Below are 20,028 nucleotides of genomic sequence, written 5' to 3' on the forward strand. Positions count from 1 at the left end.
GTGCTGTTCCTGGGAGGAAAAAGCATCAGATAAATGGAAAATAACAGCTTTTTGTGGCTGAGATTTAACAGAAGTCAATGAAAAGGAGCACAGCTGAGGTCATAACACTGCATTATAAAAACAGCAGAGGGAGACGACGGAAGTCAAGTATGTCTCAAGGAGTGATGGGCTTTATCTCAATAATCTCAAGGTTCAAATTGTCTCCTTTCATTTTCAGCAAGAAAAGTCATCTGTGTCCACCGCAGAGTGCTCAGTCTCATCTGGATGGTGAAAGACAAGCTCCTCAGGATGGGTTTTGGTGATTATCTGTCAGAGCTGGGGGGCACCCTGCCTGCTGTGGCTATCTGTAACTCTGGAGCACCACAGGGGGGGCGGTCCTGTCTCCGTCCGTACAACTCTGACTTCAACACTGAGTCATGCCACCTGCAGAAGTTCTCTGATGACTCTGCGGTGGGGGGGAATCAGAGCACAGGGACGTGGTAGATAACTTTGCTTCTGAATGAGGCAAAGACCAAAGAGATGGCGGTCGGCTTCAGCAGAACAAGTTTTCCTTCCGCTCCCATCAGCATCCTGGGTGATGAAGAGGACGCTGTGGACAAACACCTGGGCTGGACTGGCAGACCTATTCAACAAGCGGCCCGTGGGCCAGATACGATCCGTTTTTAAATTTTAAAGCTGCCAGAATCCCAAAGTGACCTGTCTGAATATAAGGCTAAAATAAACATGTTGGAGCTACTTTTATTGAGTCTGTGTGATTGACCCCTTCCTGAGACAAACAGATTTTTCTAATTGCTCTTTTCTTCCAGCTGCTCCGTTCTGCAGGGATCGCCACAGCAAGCAAACTCGCAGGAAAGATTTGGCAACTGTTTGATGCAAGATGTCCGTCCTGACACAAGCTGGACTCAGACCCACAGCCTCAGGGTTACAGAACCGTGACACTGAGCACTGAGCTGCTGCAGCTCCTCTCTCTGTGGCAGATTAACATGTGGAGGTCCCCACATGCAGATTTGAAATTGATTTCTGACTGAAATCATTCTGGATCGAGACTGAAGCAGTTTCTGAAGGATAAGCAGTTTTGTAGTCATGAATAAGTGCCACCATTTTAATGATGTCATCGTGATTTGTTTCCATGCATTGTCTTAGTAAGTGTAATGCTTTATTCTTTTTAAACTGTTTTTATTTTTATATTGCTAAAGGCCCATCTAGAGATCTATCATGCAATTAGCCTTGGCTATAAAAAAACAATAAAATGAAATGAAAGAAACCCATCCGACCTGTGGCTGCAGTACGAGCACGAGGCAACAGAAAAAGTGGCTTTAGTTAAGATTAATACAAGCATCAGCAACCAGCGTTTAAAAATGGTACATTGAAAAGTTTTGGTCAAACCTTGAAATTAGAAGTGAAATCTCAAGCGATGGTTCTCAGCGACTACCACTTCAATATCTGTAAACTTGGCTGAGTTACAGCCAGTTTGTGTGTTGGCTCATGTTGAACTGACTCCAAAAGTTAATTAGTTGTAGTTCTGAAAGTTTCAATAAAATCTGTCCTCTGGTTCAGGAGATGTTTTGGAAACGGACACATGAACACGATAACAAACGTTCAAGGCTGTGAGTGTAATAACTAACCCCTAAATACTTTTAAATGAGGTCAAACACCCCCACCAACCCCCGAAACACAAAGAAACTTAACAGATTTGTGTGATTTCTTTTATTTATTCAATAAACCATTTACAGGTGACTGCCTCAGTCAGTTACATTCCAACACCATACACACGTTTTATTTTATTTAACAAATAATAAAATATGATTTGTGCACTAAAATAAAACAACTACATCTTTACATGTAAAATCTAACAGTTTTTTTTACAGTATTGTAAAGCCACGACATCTACAAGGCATCAAATCAGAAAACAGAAACAAAATCTACCTGCAAGAAGACTTACAGCTCTACAATATTAATAACTTAATACAAAAAAAACAAGTTAAACTTAGGATTTATTTACTGTGGATGTGTTTAGGTGAGTTTTATATTCCATTAGCTATTAAAACAAGCAGCTGGTGACAGACAGGTTGCAGGTTACAAATAAAAACCAATGCCCAGATTTGTGAATCCGTGTACATAAATACAGTTTGGGTTCTAAAAACAGAGATCAGTCTGTGGGGAAGTGGAGGTTTGCTTGCTATTGCATAGTTATTGCTGGTGATGATATATGAAAGTCTGCAAACAACAAACCCTGCACTTTAAAAGATCTATTATATACATTTAACGGAGAACCAATCCTGGAATGATTTAAAAGGCTTTTGTTACTGGTATAAGAATAAATTCATCTTCTTATCTGACTCAGAATATTACAATATTTACTGTGAGTGGACAGACTATAACAAATACGAACAAAAGCACAATTCCAGACATTTCTATTTTAAAAAACATTAAATATTCCATCAGCAGTACTTCAGTCTGTGTAGTGACAAAGTTTCCACACGGTGAGTAAAAAATACAACATATTCATCCTCAGCGTCTGTCTCTGGGAATAACAAAGTGCTGCTAAAAAGGTAACTTTCCTCAAACGATGGACTTCGAACAGAAGACACAAGTGATACAGCAGTGATAGACAGCGAGCTCCATATGGAGACAAAACAACACTTACACCACAAAATAAGCAACCGCTGTTTGGATATAACGAACTGCAAAAGCTACGACCAAGACTGGCAGCGAGCACTCTGAAGACAACCGAGGGTTTTATTCATTTTGGTCCGCATTGATTCTTTCTCTGCTTCGTGTTTGTCTCAGAGGAAGAGCGTGCAGCTCCTGGCTGAGAGGAAAGATCCAGGCAGCTCTCAGGCTACCGCAGCAGGCTTTAAAGGCTCCACAGGAAGTCTCAGCGGTGCAGAGAGAAGATCTCCAGGCCGGTGTGACCTGAAACTCCCACAGGCTGAGGGGCTACAGATGGACGCCTAAACTCACGCCTTTTTTTTACATTTTGTTTTTTGGTTTTATGGCAGCTGTTTGTGAGTCACAGTCGGATGAATGGATGATTTATAAACTACACTTCACTGCCATGTTTAGGACTGAAGGCACTGACCTCGGCAGATACATTTACCCGAGTCAACAGGTTTAAAAAAAAAAAAGAATTGGGTAAAAATACAAGAATGGCTTTTTTGTTTGCTATTTTGATATGGTTACCAAATATATTTATATAAAAACTGCTTTTTGAGCGACGAAGAGTCTGTAAAAATGGAACAAAAGTAAAGCAAAAAAGTGTAAAATGAGTAACAATCTGCTCCCGTGGAAAATACCACTCAGAACATTCGATTCTTCTCCATGTTTAAACACATCACAGTCTGAATACTCAGCAACTTAACATTTCTGGTGCGTGGCGTGTGAAGTGCGCCATCTGGTGGAGAGACACAGCAGAGCATCGACAGTGCTGGAGTCTAAAGTGATACATTATTACAGTATGGTCAGTAAGAACTGATATTAATTCGACAGCTGCAGCATCTTTAACCAGGTAACAACAAGCTAACTGTACAGTAACAGCACAAACACAGCGGAGGCATCTATTAGTAAACTACTCGTAGAAAAGGGGAAATAAAAAGCTGGTGGATTGTTACAGAAGCAGCTAAACCTTCTTTAAAAAACATCTATAAATATTACCCCCCCCCCAATCTAGCTTCACCTTCTTCGAGTTCTTCTTTCTTGTTTTGCACATTAAAGAGAGAAGCAGCAGAAGACGTCACGCTGAAGATGACGCCTGAAATGTGGCGACAGAGTGAAAATTGTTCTACCAGTGAATCTGTCGGCTTCTATGAGCGCACCTGTCCGGTTCGCCCTCAGCCCGCAAAAAGAGTTTGTCAGAGAGTTTACTAACAGCCTCTCAGAGCTGAGAATCGGCCCCCAGGCTGTTGAGCTCCTCTGGCGAGTGTTTTTCTACTCCCATGACGGCCGTCTGGCGGAAGCCGGCAGAGATATCATCAAACGTCCGGCCCTTGGTCTCTGGCACTTTGAAGTAGGTGAAGATGAAGAATATGAGCAGCAGCACGGTGAAGATGACAAACACATAGGGACCGCACAGCTCCTGTGAAAACAGTCAGGATAAATGAGCGTGTGCAGACCAAACTTTAATCTCATGCTTTTATTTTCTAGGAAGATCAGGAGCTTAAACCCTATTAACAAACTGTTTAAACCTTTAAACTCGTGCATTTGCAGTGTTTTGGTACAAGCATTTTAATGTGGAAACTATTCAGATGATTTAATTATGAGGAAACACTCTGCATATTTATTTGTCTTAATTAGGAGTTCTTTATATTTTTTTATTTGTGAGTTCTTGTTAAACAGTATATCAGTCTGTGACGGACTATGGATGAAAACTAACTTGTGTAATGAAGTCTGGAAGATTTACAGAGTGAAACAATATTTATTCATGTCCACTGTCTGTTTTTTTTAAAATAAAAATTGATAAAGTTGTCTCATTATCATATAAAGGACAGAATGTCATGTCCATTGTTGTCTGTTTATAACGCAAATCCAATAATCATGCCTTATTTTCCAGAATAAGAGAAATTATAAGACTTTAAAACAATCTCACATAAGACTGCACCTTTTAATCTCATACATAAAACAATAAAAGGCAGAAATTTGTCACAACTTTATCTAAGGCAAATATGAAAAGCTGATAAAACCAATAATGTTGATCAGATCTGTGATGTTCATGCTGTAACATCCCAGCCTGGTTAACAACATTTTGTCATCAGTTTACAGCAGAAATAAATAAATTTACATCATGGTTCAAAGCTAATTTAGTCACCAAAAAAAAAACTGCCTAACAAATGCAAACATCCAGCTCTTGTTTTCCTCCACTCACCTCCACATACTGGAAGCACATTCCCACTATAAAGTTGGCCGTCCAGTTGGAAAAGCCAGCGACAGCAATGGCAGAAGGCCTGGGACCCTGAGAGAACAGCTCTGCCACGATGAACCAGGGGATGGGACCCGGTCCGATCTCAAAGAACGCAACAAAGGCGAAGATGGCCACGATGCTGAGGTAGGACATCCACTTCAGTTGCTCCTACAGAGAGACAGGACAACACAGACGATGGAGAAAAGGATCGAGCATACAGGATATCCAACATGCAGCTCATAATGTTTTGAAAGCTGCACTTACCAGCAGAGCCAAAGCAATAGTCATGAGGACGGCGGACCCGGCCATTCCCAGCAGCCCGAGGAGGTGCAGAGATCTGCGTCCGGCACGCTCCACAATAAACAGCTAAGAGAAGAAGAGAAGAAAACTGAATTATACATAAATAGAGTTAAGATAGCATGTCTGACAATATTTTCACTCAAATACCTTAACAATGTAATATTAAAAAACACAGAAAAGGTTTCCATGCACCAGTATGGCTCTTTAGGGAAGATATTTTCCTTTATACTGAGTCTCCATAAGTTTAAAACTTCAGGGAACCTAAACTGAATCTTGTTTAAAGCAGAGAAACTGAAGCTACACAACTGGTGTGGGTAACGATGTAAACCCCAGATTGTTACATTCAACAAGTAAAATGACTTCAATGAGCTCAGTTAAGCTGGGACCCAATCCTAGAAATTAGCTGAATCAACTGTATTAAAGTATTAAATACAAATAAAGTGGTCTAAAATATCCCTTAAAGAAAACTATGTAGCTGAGTGAAAACACAAATTGAATAAAGCATACATATGTATGCATAACAGGGTATTTTGCATTTACAGTTAAGGCTCTAAAGTTAATAATATGTATATGTATTATGGTGCTTTTCTGATTTTTACTGTAACGATTCATGATCTCCGTGCTGTACTTACAGACACAACGGTGAAAGCTGTGTTCACAACACCGGCTCCGATCGTGGCGTAGACCGGCTGCTCCACTCCGGCTTTCTCAAAGATACGTGTGGAGTAGTAAAACACCTGAACAGCAAAACAAAAACACAGCTCACACGTCTGTCCAGTCAGGCTGTCGTCTGTGCATGATGTCAAATTTATTAAAACCATATATATATATATATATATATATATATATATATATATATATATATATATATATATATATATATATATATATAACTTCTTTAGTTTCTCTGACAGCCACCAGAGGGAATCACGGTTTATTAAATGAGCCTTCGAACTCACAGCGTTGATCCCAGACAGCTGCTGGGAGAGCTGCAGCATGACGGCGACGATGATGGGCTGGCGGTACAGCGGCGAACGGAAAAGCTCCAGGATCGTCACTTTTTTCTCCCTCATCATCTGCCGACTCTCCTCCTTCATCTCCTGCATGTCGGCGCTCACATCTGTGGTGCCCCGGAGCTTCTTCAGAACTGAAACACGCAGAAAAAACACATCAGAAAGTGGCGTTTGCTGATGAAACATTTGATCTTCTTCCTTTTGTTTGTTTAGATCACCACACAGCTAAATTATAATGAATAAAACAAAATTAAAGCTGGTAAGCAAGATGAAATCTGTTCCAAGTTGATAGTAATTTTAGTTTGTGCAGACTAAAATAGCCTGAACCCACTTGTCTTGGCCTTGTTCTCCTCATTCTTGTTGATAAGCAGGAAGCGAGGACTCTTTTGGCAGAGTGGCAGCAGGACGCACTGTATTACAGCAGGGATGAAGGTAAAACCCAGGAGAAGTGGCCACAGTTTGTCATTTCCCATGATCATCTCCAGTCCAAACACCTATAAGATAACAACCAGACATGATGAACCAGCTGCACCAGGATCACTGTGTTGATAAATCTCCTGGAGAATGTTCTGATCACAAACCTGAGCGATTAGGATGCCAACGACAATGCCCAGCTGGTGCAGCGTGCCCAGGGCGCCTCGCAGGGCTGTTGGGGCGATCTCACCCACGTACATGGGAACGAAGCCCGTGGACAGCCCGGAATACAGGCCAACCACAAAACGACCAATGATGAGCATTTCCCAGGAGCTGGCCATCTTTGAAAAACCCATCAAAGCTGCTGCGAGAAAAGCCAGAACATTGGATGCGAGCATTGAGTTCCTCCTGAAAATAATCAGAAGAAAAATAATCAAGTTATTGAGCTCTCAACACAATAAACATCATGATATGTAGCTCTAAGTATCATGAAAAGCTTTCTATCATGATAAAAAGAATTATAATTTTGATAACATTCTTCATTAGAATCTGCCAATTACCACAACTAAAGTTTTCTACTTCTATTTAGTGAATAAAACTGGACCACTGAGCTATTTTCATTTTAAAAAGGATGTTATTTTTTTACCTTCCCAAGCGGTTCACAAAGAGTCCGACAGAAAATGAGCCAAAGATGCCGCCAACAGAGAAGATGGCGACGGCGATGGACCAGATAGCCGTGAGTGAGCCTTTAGTGATGGGCTCCTGGTATCGTTCTAACCACGTCTCGTTGATGAAATTCTCAATAGTCTGCCCAAAGAAACAGACACATTTGGCTTAATTGTACAAATGCATATAAATTATGATCAATGGATCACAGATTATAAACAAACTGAAACAGAAAGTCATCCTTTAAGCTGTAATATGATCACCAGAGTTACAGAGGTGCCTCAGAATCAGATCGGGAGCTTCATGTTTTTCTCTTTCTCAGTTCCACACAGTGTTGGCAGAGCAGCAACCAGCTGATGGCAGCACAGTCTCTGAGATCACTGTTACTTACTGAATAACCCAGGAAGTTTCCCCGTCACAGTAACCTCCCCTCCCCCGGCACCGTCTCATTGGCAAACACGCCCATCAGTTTGGCTACGCGTCACAGTCACACCCCTCATCACACTCAGACAGGTCACGACGCAGTCTGTTACCTCACAACACCCCCGAGGATTGTGTTTGCGACAGTCCTGTCATGTGTCTCTGTGTTTTATAACTGCTGGCACTGAAGCTCATATCGGAGATGTACTGGAGCTCAGTGAAGGCACGAGGAATTAAAACCTCGACTATGTTCCGATGAAGCAGCTAAACTGCGTGCCTGACGCTTGTTAAGGGCTTTCTTTTGGTGGGGGGGGGGGCACGTGTAGAGTGACACTGTGACCACAGAGCCTGGGTCACATCTACTATCAACTTACACTCACAAGACCTCACTTCGTGATATCACAAGTGCACCGTACCCGTGACCTTCATCCCGGAGCATCTACCCTTTAAAGCGGGCTTTATTTAGAGGGACACATTTCTGACTTTGATAAGGAGCAAACAGTCATGAGACGTCAGGTTCCTCTGAGGACTCTGTGCTGTAGTTTGGAGCTCACATTTTCTCCTAATTTAAACTAAGAAGCAGGTTATTAAAGTTTATTTTAGGTTTTGGTTAGACTGTTCTCTGTGCTTATCTGGAACCCCCTAATATGTGATAGTTTATTTAGACAAGAAGTTTTAGAATTTGCTCCATTTTGCTGTTCAGTGCAGAAAGGTTTATTTAGGGTGAGGAGGGTGGGGTTGAGCCTTTTAAAGCCAACTTATTTAGTTTTCACTTGTTTTTTAACAATGGTATTTTTAAACTTGATATTATAGGGCTATAGGGACAATTTTTATTGACTGATTTGAAGACCGAAAACAGCACAGATAATTCTAAGAAGCACAATCGTTCAGTGTTCTCTGTAAACAGACGACACGGCTCTGAATTCACCGAGTGAAAAAGTTGCTGATTCATGCTCCCAGCTCGTTACTGGCGCTGGCAGGCCACCAGTTTTTGAAGGCAAGCACCGTGATCAAGTTGCAAAGGGAAAATATTTAAATGTAACAAGTGAAATAATCTTCCGGGGCCACGTTGAACAGTTGCTAAAAATTTATCTTATCAGTTGCTGTTTTAATTTCAGTTGACTCCAGAATAATCAGGAAGAATAACCACAAGACTTAACAACTATTAGATGAGATCTTGGAGCATATTTTGAGAAGCTGATCGGACTCAGATGCAGCAGGAGGAGGTCGGGACAGGACGGTCAGAACAAGGCCGTTCGAAGACGTGTATCTAATCAGAGACACAGTACAAGGCCTGTATCACCGGCAGCAGCAGGAGCATCAATGCTGCCTTTATCACAAACAGGAACTGAGGAGAATAAGTTTGGGTGATAATCTAAACTGCAGCTGCTACAGAGCTTCGGTTGTTTAATTAAAGGGGCATTTTGTGCGAACGCTTTAAGAATATTGGAAAACTCTTCCTCTGTGAGAACACGTAGCATTGCTCAGATCTGTGCTGGTCATGAGTCAGGTTTGCACTACCCCTGTAAGAAAGATGCGACACGAATTCAAAGAGTCCAGCTGAGCAGAAAGAACTCAGTGACCGAGTGAGGACACACCTAGATGCCAATCATTAACCCGCAATTTCAAATGCCAAATATTTACATAGTTACATGTCACTGTGAAATGTAGACTTGTTTCTTCTGGTTGTTAAATGTATCGTTGAGAAAAGAAAAACAATATAGCAGGTTGAAGAATGGAATCAGATTTTTTTTTAGTTTAAACTATGTGACTGATAAATTAATGTAAATCCTCAGACAGATTACATCTTTGGAAAGCTTGAAAAATGATAGGTTTGTCTGGCAGCTCCTGTTTATTGGAAGCATGACAGAGGTCAGTGTTGTAGTTTCTTTTCTTGATCGTCCCGAGCAGTTGATGAAAGTTGCTCGGTGCTTGGTGATTGTGGGTGAGCGCTTCATGTTAAAAATAGGTCATCCTCACAACAAACAGATGTGAACATGCATCAATGTAACTGTGTTTGGCAAATGCAAATGTTAAAAGTGGTTAAAAATACTTTGAAATGTTTGCCAACACATGTCAGAGAAGTTGTGAGGCACCTGTGGAGCTGCAAGGTGTGTTCGGACCAACGCAAAGTGAGCGGAAATGCAATAAAATACAGAAATTCCTTGGGAAATTAGTTTGTTTTTTATCCCTGTAGCTGTCTGTTAATAAAACTTAAAGTAGACATATTCCCCTCGGGACATAAAAACATCTTTTTCATGATCATCTTTTGTTATGGGGATAGGCAACTACCTCTTACTTTTTTTTTTAAATTTCATTGGCATTTCCCAGCACACAGGGGACAACCATTTTTGGGCATAGACGCTTTCTTTTGAACAGTCTGCTACAACAAACAACCTTGGACTTACGAGGACAGAAAGAACTATTTTTATCTCCTCTCCTAACCCAAACCTTCTCACGTCTGTCTGTCCTGATCTCCGGTCAAGCAAAAGAAAATAGCAGAGTTATTACCTGCTTGAAAAGGTTTTTAAAGAATGTCTGAGTGCAGAGCCAAAGTCTGCTTGTTGCTGCTAATTAATGATTATTTGGGATGTTCTGGTTCTAAAAGTGGACCCACTCTTTTTAAAGACAAACACTGAACGTCATACTGAACTGAACTCACCTTTTGGGGGGCATTGATGACGCCTGTGTTGTATCCGAACTGCAGGGAACCAATCACAGCTGCGCCAACGCTCAGCAACAACGGGAACGTTATTTGCTGCAAAGAGGACACAAAGCAGAGGTTGTGTTAATGAAGAGACCAGTTCGAATCGCACAGAACACATCCATTTGTCTAAGAGCTGCCATGAGTGGAAAGTATAAGGTTTACAGCAGTATCACCTTACAGGTTATGGGATAAGTTTAATTTAGCTAAAAACTCCCACGCCTATAGGATCACAAACAGATAATGGAATTAAAGCTCTCAGCGTTTTAAAACAACTTGAAATGGATCATTTTAAGCGAGTAATAAATTCTGCTGTTGTTAGTACAAATTAGCAGCCTCGCAATGGTGCGTTCACTGACCTTTGGATATCCTTCTTTTTTTTTTAAAAAAATGAAAGACACAGGTTAAACCGGTTAGACTGGAAATTATCTGATTCCAGGCGCTTGTCAAGCAACAGGGTGAACCCTTGTTTGAACATTTAGCTTTTCAACTCAAGCACATAGTGAGTGTGTGCTATATCTACTTTTGTTGTTTTTAAATGCGCTCTACAGGAAATCCTGTCGCTGACCTGTTGGTGTATACAAACACAAACCATCTGAGTAACTCTGTCTGTTGAAAACAATCCAAGGTAAACCCAGAGCCACCGATGTTATTGTCTGAATCCTTGTTTCTACAGAACAGAAGCCCAGCAGATTAGTGGAGATTTTCCTCATACCAAGAAGGTAATAAACCATTGTGTGGTATGTGACTGTCCTACTTCCTTCCCGCAGGGAAGCAGCATTCTCAGTCAATCCTTTCATTGGTTTGCTTTTATACAGGTACAACTCTCCTCTTTAAGGAATAACTCTAACAACTGCAGTTTTACCTTAAAGCCCTAACACAAACTGACACATGCTACTTTTCTTTTATATTTGTTGGCCCAAGAGGGCAAAGCACAAAGACTGAATTATTTTAGGGCTGTGCAAACTGCATAGGCATTATTTATCATGTTTCTTCCATCTTATCTCACCATCAGTCACCTGGTTTGGATGGTTATTGTTTCTTTAAGTTTCACTGCATTTCCTTGTTTCTGTCATTCTCACCAGAAAGCTTCCTCATATTTTGGCAATAAAAACAACAACAAACAAATCTGACCATCAAGGTTAGAAGTCATGAGAAAGCCTCTTTATTTAAACTAAAACTCTGAAACTAAACACAAGTTATTCACGCTGTTACACCACCTGCAACCTGGGTTATGGAGTTCATAACGTTAAGCTGTTGATGTCAAATTCCTCACCAGAAATCTAAATTCATTAGACCTGGATATGAGATGTTTATGAAGCTCGAGTGTCAGCTTCTCCACAATATACATAAATACAGTAAATGTAGCCACATTAGAGCATTAATTTGTCTCAAAGTACAGAGTTTTTCCAGAACCCTCTTTCAGGCAGCAGAGCTTTTTAAAGCCTTCAGGGGGAATGTCTGGAATTTTCATAAACCTTTTAAATAAAAGCAGGACACAAACAAGAAGAAACGCCACCAGGTTTCATTGAAAGACATCCATGAGAACCTATTTCAAAGGATTATGTGCTCTCTTCAGAGGTTTTACCTGAGTAAAACAGCTACCGGTACTCTTATATGTGACAGAAGCAGTCTTTGTAAGTCTGAACAGTTTTCGTTTCTCTCCTGCGTGGCGACGAGGCCGGAGAGCAGAAGGATGAAGAAGAAGAAAACTTCTGTGTGACTTTTTTGGGGGTAGCCCCTACAAGTTCTTTATAAAAGACACCTCAAAACCCACTTTTACTTTTACAGCCAATGAGATGTCTTGTTTTGTGGGTCATCAGGTTTATAACAACACTGTTTAGGAGTTATATAAACAGACATGCAGGAACTTTAATGGGCCTTCATGAACAAGAACCAGTTTTTTCTGAAACCTAAGAAAAAAAATTTGCATGGATTTTCAGCAAACCAGATACTTTTCTACTGTGAAGAGTTAAATCATGTCAGTCCACTCTGGGAAAAGTCGGCACCAGGGTCTATTTAATCCTGAACCCCTTTAGGGAATAGATGTATTTGTTTACAAAAACTCCCTACATGTGATTGTTTGAATCCAGCTGCAAATGGCCGTAAAAAGTCAGAAAACTTCTCTGTAAAATGTTTACCTTTTAAATGCAAAACCCTGACTTTACAGGTCAGTGAGGGTTATACAGATAATGTTAAACAGAATACTACCAACATCCTAAATATGCAAAAATCTAAAGGTAAACTCTGTTATTTGTGTGAGGTATTTAAACTAACTAAGTAGAACGAAGGTGACATTGTTATGCTTCCTGGTACAGAAACAAGAAGAGCAACATAATGCACTGCTTCCTCACTACAGAAACAATAGTTACGCCCACAAACACTTGAACTGGTGCTGGTGACAAACCCTCAGCCCTTCTCCTTAAGTTACATGCCTGGCATGTTGAATAAAACAGCAGCTTTCAGAGACTTTTCCAAAACAAGTCATTGTTTTCAGCAGCCATGCAGTCACAAGGCCCTGCAACAAATTCCTACACCTACAGCAGTAAGTGCCAAGTTAAAATGTATCAGCACATAAAATTCCCTTCATATAAAATCACCCTGGCTCCATTCATGTAAATCTTCCTTGTTTGCATGTGAAGAGTGAGGCAGGATGCAACTTGGCAACCAGGACCTTTCTGTCACAAACCACAGCCTTGCAGCTCTTTGGGAGTAAACACTGGCGACAGGGTGAGACCTGATCAATAAAACAAACCGGTAAATCAGGACAACAGACATGTACACACCAGCAAATATCCAGCCATTGCATTCTGCTTCTCTGTCACGTAGTCCAGCCTAATCGGTTTCCGTTGACAAACCGACGAGGCTGTGGCTCCGTGGTTAGAAGCTGTCAACCAATGAGGAAGTTGGAGGTTCGATTCCACCAGTATGACACATGTGTAAGTGTCCCTGGGCAGGACACTGAACCCCTCACTGCCTCCGATGTGCCTCATCTGTGTATGAATGTGATCTAAAGAACTGATTGGATTCTATAAAATGATTTATTCAGGTTAGCTTTGTAGAGTGGTGTATGAATGTGTGTGTGGATGGGTAGTGGTGTATGAATGTGTGTGTGGATGGGTAAATGAGTCCACAGATTGTGTTGTAAAGCGCTTTGAGTGGCCTAGATTGGCTAGAAAGGTGCTACAGTCCATTTACCATACCTTTATATTCTAATAAGGAAATGAAGCAGAGCAGTCTTCCTCTCCAAATTAGGGCATGTGTAACCACAACCCCTCACATAAACCAGAAGTTCACTTTTCATGTTTCAGCTCCAACAAGGTGCTCTACAAACGTCAACAAACTTGTGAACAAAACACGATCATAAATCAAACCTTCCTTCAAGTAAAAGACTCGTCCAGAATTCAGGGACATAGGTCAGGTAAATAAATTGCTTGAAACTTAAATGCAGGCAGCCAAAGAAGGAAAAGATAACCTAAGATGTAAAAAGCAAAGCCAGATGACACAGAGATGACGTTAATTCTTTGAAATGGGAGGATGTGAATCACTTAATTCAAGAAACCAGGATAATCTCCTCAACTAAAGAGGTTGTCAACAGGAAATCTAAAAATCACAGAGAAAATTAAAAAGTACCGTTTACTACAGGTTCTGAAAAATCTGGGTTTATATCTGGTATAAGTTTACTGGAATTGTTTTTTAATTCTTGCAAAGTCTTGAAGTCTAAAAAGTAGCAACTTCAGTTAAATTTTGCTAAAGCAAAGTAAAATAATGCATTACATGTCACTGAAGAAAATATTTTCATTACCATCTAAAAGGTAGGTAGGTACATTTATTTATATAGCACTTTTCAGCACAGGGCGACTCAAAGTGCAAAAGGTAGTAACATGAAGAATCATACAAATTCAGTGGAAGAAGCAGTAAAATATTTTCCATTTAAATTTACCACTGAAGGAGTGTGACTCACAATTAAACACAGATGTTTTAATAAACTGCAAAAGCTTTAAAGTTTATTAGATATAACAAAGCGTTTACATGGTCTCACTTTCTCTTTTTAAATGTTGTTTAAGTCTCTTAAGTCTTAAATGAAAAAATAAAATGATAATGTGTTCAAATATAAGGAAATGGAAAGTTCTGTTGGCCAGAAAGCAGATGCAGCAGCTAAAAAGTAGGTCAGTTTTGATTTGACAAAAACCCAATTGACTTTTTTTTTTTTTAAACGTGGATTTTCTAATGAGTAACACAATACCAACATTTCACCTTTTCAGATTTATTAAAGTTGGTTTCTGGCCTGTAGATTGGTTTCTGGCCACACTAGAACCATGAAGAGCAAAAATTAATACCTCATCCATTTATTTATTTGTCGTTCGGCCAAATTTCTGGGTGGAAGCAGAGAATGTAGGTTTAAAGAAAACTTAAAATTATTTTAACTGTTGGCTATTGAGCCAACTAGTTACCAATTATTAATAGATTCTTTGTTTCTGTTTGACTCATGGTGCACAGACTCATACGGGTTTCCCAGAATGACTGCAATTACTCCTTAAACGAGTAAAACATAAATATAAAAGGCAGAAGCAGAAGGATAACGTGGCTTATTCACTTCCTCCATGCCAGTCTGAAGCCTTGGCCTACACAGCTGCGATCACGTCTCTCCTCACGTCACCTCGTGGGTTTCAGCTTTCAGTCCAACATGTGTCGTCCTCCTACGACCTCCTCGCTCAGGCGGCACATCCTGCTCTCCCCGGGAGGATACTTTCCACTCAAACAGTGTGTGTGTGTTTGTGTGTAAGCCTTCACGCTGACCCACGTGTAAAATATTCAGTCCTTCTAGTTCATAAAAGTTAAAACTCAAACACTGACAGACAACCTGCTTGTTTCAGTGTTGTGCATTATTTGAAACGGGATATTTTTGTTGCTATGCCAATATTTCAAAAACCAATTTAATTTAGACAAATTTAAAACAAACAGACCAATTTTCTTTCCACATCTTGGCCAATTCTAAGATTTACCAAATGTATGCTTTTCTTTAGATAATTAAAAAAAAATGGCCGCAGTCTAAACAGTCCAAGTCCGGATTATCTGTTAAATTTCTTGTACCTTCAGCCTTCCTTCAGCGGAGGAGTGTCATAAGATTTTCACAGAAACATAAACAAAACTCCAGCTGAACAAGTCTTTGTCTCGGTCCATTTAAAACTGTTTAACCATGTTCCTGTTCTCCAGCTTATCAACCACCAGTACTACGAAACAATAAAACACACCTTAAATGTTGCATCATTGCTCACTAAACCATTTTAACTGTTCTCAGAGAGATATTACCTGTAATATGGGCCATGTACAAACTACTTTAATGTCCTATCTATTATTTCCAGCAGCACCTCGACCGGTCACAGATAAAATGTATTTATAGTTCTGCTAAGCATTTAGGAATGCATCAACTGGTTTTCATTCTGAGACCTGTGACAGATCTCTTTGTCATAATTCATATACGCTGATTAAACCGCTAATATATCAGCTGATTATTGTGACAAAATATAAAGGAAAAATGTATTGGTTCTTTTAAACCATTAGAGAGGAAAAGTATAGCAGTGTTAAAGGTAGCAGAACACCTCATAATCTGTAAAATGATTAAAATAATATTTAAAAGATGTCTACAGGCTGCTGTGTACAGGTATGTGCTAAGGTTGTAGCTCTATTGCAATGTTTTACTCTTTTGCTACTATTTTTACAAAGTTCTGATTTGTCAAATAAAGCAAAACAGTAACTCAAAAGAAGCCCAAAGAGGTTGCTGTAGTTCAGAAGCTACTGTTTGACAAGAAAAATGGAGCTTTGTGAGTATCACTGCGCAGATTTTCTGACAGATGAAAAGAGTAGGTGAAACTCTTGTCGTGGTTGTTCTCAAAATGGCTCCTCTCTGAGAGGCTGGGAGTGGAAGGCCCTCTCTTCCTGTGATGTTGTGTGCACCTTGAAAACAGAAAAGGCTGCACATTCACTGTTGACCCATCAGACCATCGTGCGTGCTGTTCAGGTCTTTGCGGGCCACATGCGGGTGGTTTATCCACCTGGACGTCACACTGACTGAGGCGGTGGTTAAAACGCCCGGGGCAGGATGTCAGGCCTGCTTTGAATTCTGCTGTTTATTGATGCTCACTTTTTCATCTAAAATTTCATCTTTTACTGTCCTGAAAACACTGCCCTTCCCTTGTACTTTAGATTTCGATGGACAGCAGAGTCTACTGCTGCCATAGAAACAAACATTTCTCAGGTCTTTCATTCTTTATCAATACATTTGTGTATTAAAACTGTCAAAATCCTCAAAAACAGTTTCCCAACCCTTCACATACTAATTTGTCAGTCAAACAAAATGGCTGCACAGGTCAAGGACCATACAAAAGGCCTAAAACAACAGGAGGGATTTCCTTCTAATAAAAAGTCTTATTATTACATGCAATCTTCCTTCATGCTTCATCCTAATTCAAACCCTACAAAACCTCCTTATTGCAACTTTTACAGAAAAGTCTCATTCTGCCTCATTACAGCACGGATGACAGAAACATTATTAGACACACTGAAGGGAGGCAGTCATGCAGATGAAAGCAAATCTACTGGACCGTCTTAAAGGAGACAGGAGTTGGCAGAAAGCTGAAAGGCTGAGGGTGAAAAGGATTTAGGCTGCTGTAATTACAGCTGTACAACGTGTTGTCGGCCGTTGGCTCGTGACTCCCAATCAAAATACCTGCTGGTGTTACGACTGACATGAATTTAATGGCCATCTCATTACAGACAGATTTCTGCAACCATGTTCTTGGCTCCACTTAAAACTCCAATTATTTTTAAAAGGCTTGGAATTATATTTAAGTCAGATAAAGATAAAAGATAAAACTTAGACTTGTTCACTCCAGTAGAGCTACAAATGATATACCTTACAAACATGATAAAGAAAAAAAAAAGCTGTATATGATAGAATTAGTTCACTCCGAAATATCTACAGTTAGAATAGGAGCAGCAAATTAAAAAAGGCATAAACCAGGACAGTTTGTTCTGTGTGATATCAGGTCACACCTTGCTGTATCAATAGTTACCAATAAAGGCAAATAAATGAAACAGAATCAACTCAGAGCAGCTCAAACTCTATCTCACACCCTCTACGGTATGTTAGCTATGTGAACTCAACGTACTCTTCCATCTATTTCATCTGCACATACCTAACTAAAAGAAAGGTATGAAAATCCTGAGCATGAGAGGTCGATTGGCCTGCACCCAGCCACAGACACACGGCTCAACACTGCAACTGAAACACAGAGACAGAGCTCGAGGCTTTGACGCTTGGAGCTTGAGACCAAGTTTTCCCTCTGCGGGCTTTTTCCTCTCTGGAGAGAGTCGCCATCAGAGCGAGGACCATCACGTTCACAACAGACCCCTGCAGCTGTGGAGGCAGCGTGCGCCGAAAAAAAAAGGATAAAACCAAAACAGCTAGCAATAAAATGGAGGAGGGGGGGAAAGACAAATGGAAACACTGGTGTCCATGCAAACTGTGACCAGACTGCACAGCAAAATGGAGACAGCTTTATCAGCCTACAGATAAGTCATATTGACTTCCTGAAGAATAAACTTCGTCAAGTAAAACTCAGGAATGCCTTAAGATAGCAATTACAACATCAGCTAGTGTTCTGACACATTAGCAAATGTTGTGTTTTGTCTTACAAACAGTCCAAAGTCTCAACACAAGCTGATAGTTCATCAACAAGAGGCTTCACAAATTTTGATTAGTTGTTTGAGAAGCAAAAAGTGCTAAAAAGTGCTGATTCCAGCTTCTCAAATGAAAAAAAAAAACTAGTTGAAACTAACAAAAAATACATTTTAAAGCTTGGTACTGAACGAATGATTATTCATTTATATAGAGATAAGTGTCAAGTATGAACAAATACCTTATAATATAACATTTAAAGCTTAGGTTAATCCACGATGCACACCCCAGGATTGATAATTAGCTACAAAATAAAAGAGTTTTTGGCAGGAAGTCGTCAAAAGGATGGGAGCCACTAAAAGAAAATTAAATTTGTTATAGGTCTACTTTATAAGTCACCGAAGTTCTCCATCTATGATGTTCTGCTAATTCCAAACAAAAATGGACACCAGACAAAAAGCATTGCAAAGCAAGATTTTAAGGAAACTAAAAACCTTAAATTGGTTCCAGCTTGTCAGATATGAAGTTGCTCCCAACATAAACTTTATATTGTCTGTTCTGACAGCCTAGCTTTAAAGTAACTTTCCTGAAAGAGCGTTCTGTTTGGTCCCTCATGTGGGACTTTGAACGCATCATCCTTGCTTTTCCACACATTAATACCTCTGAATACTTTCACCATTCACGGGATTACTGACACAATGCCACATAAGGCTCTTAAGTTGGGGGGAAAAAGTGGTGACAAACTTTCAGTCACGTAGCCTCCTGAGGAGGATCAGCCCACCTCATTCAGCATCATTCATCAGACACGGCCGTAAACCTCCTCGGAGTGCCGTAAAAACGTAAAGAGGGGGAAAAAGCATTTATTTTCAATAATATCCCTCTTAATGTTCATCCACGTGGATGTTATAAAAATTAATAAACAAAGCAAATACCGGGGTTTTGTTGACGTCAGTAAAAGAGACTAAAATAACAACAACAACAACAAAAAACACTTTATAAGGCAGCTTCATCGATGTGTAAAAACACTTTTTACTGAAGCCGAATGTCTAAAATGGGTTTAAATACAGTGAATTTAGTGAAAGTAGAGTCAGATACTGGGAAACCACCGGACAGCTAACAGGAAAGCTTTTTGTTGTTAAATTTATTTACCTTTCCCGAGTCCATGGCGGCCGGCAGCGACGATTTTCAGTCTTTTTCTTCTTCTTTGCGACTTTTTCTACACAGTTTTCGACGATGGAAGAACTTTCCTCGTGGGGTTCTTCGTGGCGCTCCCGTTTATTTCTTTATATTTTTAATTATTTAAGTTTAAGTGAGAAACCCTGTAGCCTAAACTGAGCTGGTCTCTTTTAATTTAAGCCCGCGGCGTCTTTAACTCCGCTCTTTCTTCTTCTTCGTCTCCTTCTTCTTCTTCTTCTTCTTCTTCTTCTTCTTCTTCTTCTTCTTCTCCGTTTCAAAGCGGAGCACCAGCGGCTTCTCGGGTACAAAAACCTTCCGGGATGTGGGAGCTCTTCTTCGGCAGAAATTATCGCAGGCGCAGTTTTCTGCGGACAGATCGTAAGAGGCGTGGGCCACACATGAGTTAATATAGAAACGACGCGGGGTGGGGCGTGCGTGTAAAAGTAAATACACCAGAAAAATGACCAAACATTAACAAGCTGAAAGCCCAGCCCACTACGGCGTGACGTCACAGGCGGGGGCGGGGCCTTCCTGGAGCTGACGAAATGGAGCTGATGGTGTCTGTTTTTTTGTCTTTAATCAGACAGAAGAGGCATTTTGAGAGGGGACCGACTGCTCAATATGTTCCCAAATATGACTTTTAGGTCTTTACTGAACATCTGAAGATTTTAAAGGACGACCTGTGTGGGACAGATGTAATTACAAAACATTTTAAAGCCTTAGTAACTGTCAAAAAAGGCGTTTTTTCATCCTTGTA

At 40.3% G+C, this 20,028-nt stretch overlaps 1 protein-coding gene across 1 annotated transcript; it reads right to left on the minus strand.

Moving 5' to 3' along the window:
- Nucleotides 1-1,692: 1,692 nt before the first annotated feature.
- slc2a1b (solute carrier family 2 member 1b) lies at nt 1,693-19,700 on the minus strand. Its single transcript, XM_017408855.3, has 10 exons — nt 19,245-19,700; nt 10,373-10,468; nt 7,271-7,431; nt 6,792-7,032; nt 6,542-6,704; nt 6,157-6,344; nt 5,830-5,934; nt 5,162-5,263; nt 4,862-5,065; nt 1,693-4,075 (listed from the first exon to the last, which is right to left on the minus strand). Exons 1-10 carry the CDS (start codon nt 19,257-19,259, stop codon nt 3,875-3,877), a joined length of 1,476 nt encoding a protein of 491 aa, XP_017264344.1. The 5' UTR covers nt 19,260-19,700; the 3' UTR covers nt 1,693-3,874.
- Between the last annotated feature and the right edge of the window lie 328 nt (nt 19,701-20,028).

The sequence above is a fragment of the Kryptolebias marmoratus genome, linkage group LG4, assembly GCF_001649575.2.
Source record: "Kryptolebias marmoratus isolate JLee-2015 linkage group LG4, ASM164957v2, whole genome shotgun sequence".
Classification (NCBI taxonomy): domain Eukaryota; kingdom Metazoa; phylum Chordata; class Actinopteri; order Cyprinodontiformes; family Rivulidae; genus Kryptolebias; species Kryptolebias marmoratus.

Bases quoted from the DNA above. Each gene is read 5' to 3' on its own strand.
- slc2a1b (XM_017408855.3), bottom strand. The intron at 5,935-6,156 runs GTGAGTTCGAAG...TTTGCTGTTCAG, and splicing joins AGCTGTCTGGGATCAACGCT to GTGTTTTACTACTCCACACG. The intron at 5,264-5,829 runs GTAAGTACAGCA...TTCTTCTCTTAG, and splicing joins CAGCTTTCACCGTTGTGTCT to CTGTTTATTGTGGAGCGTGC.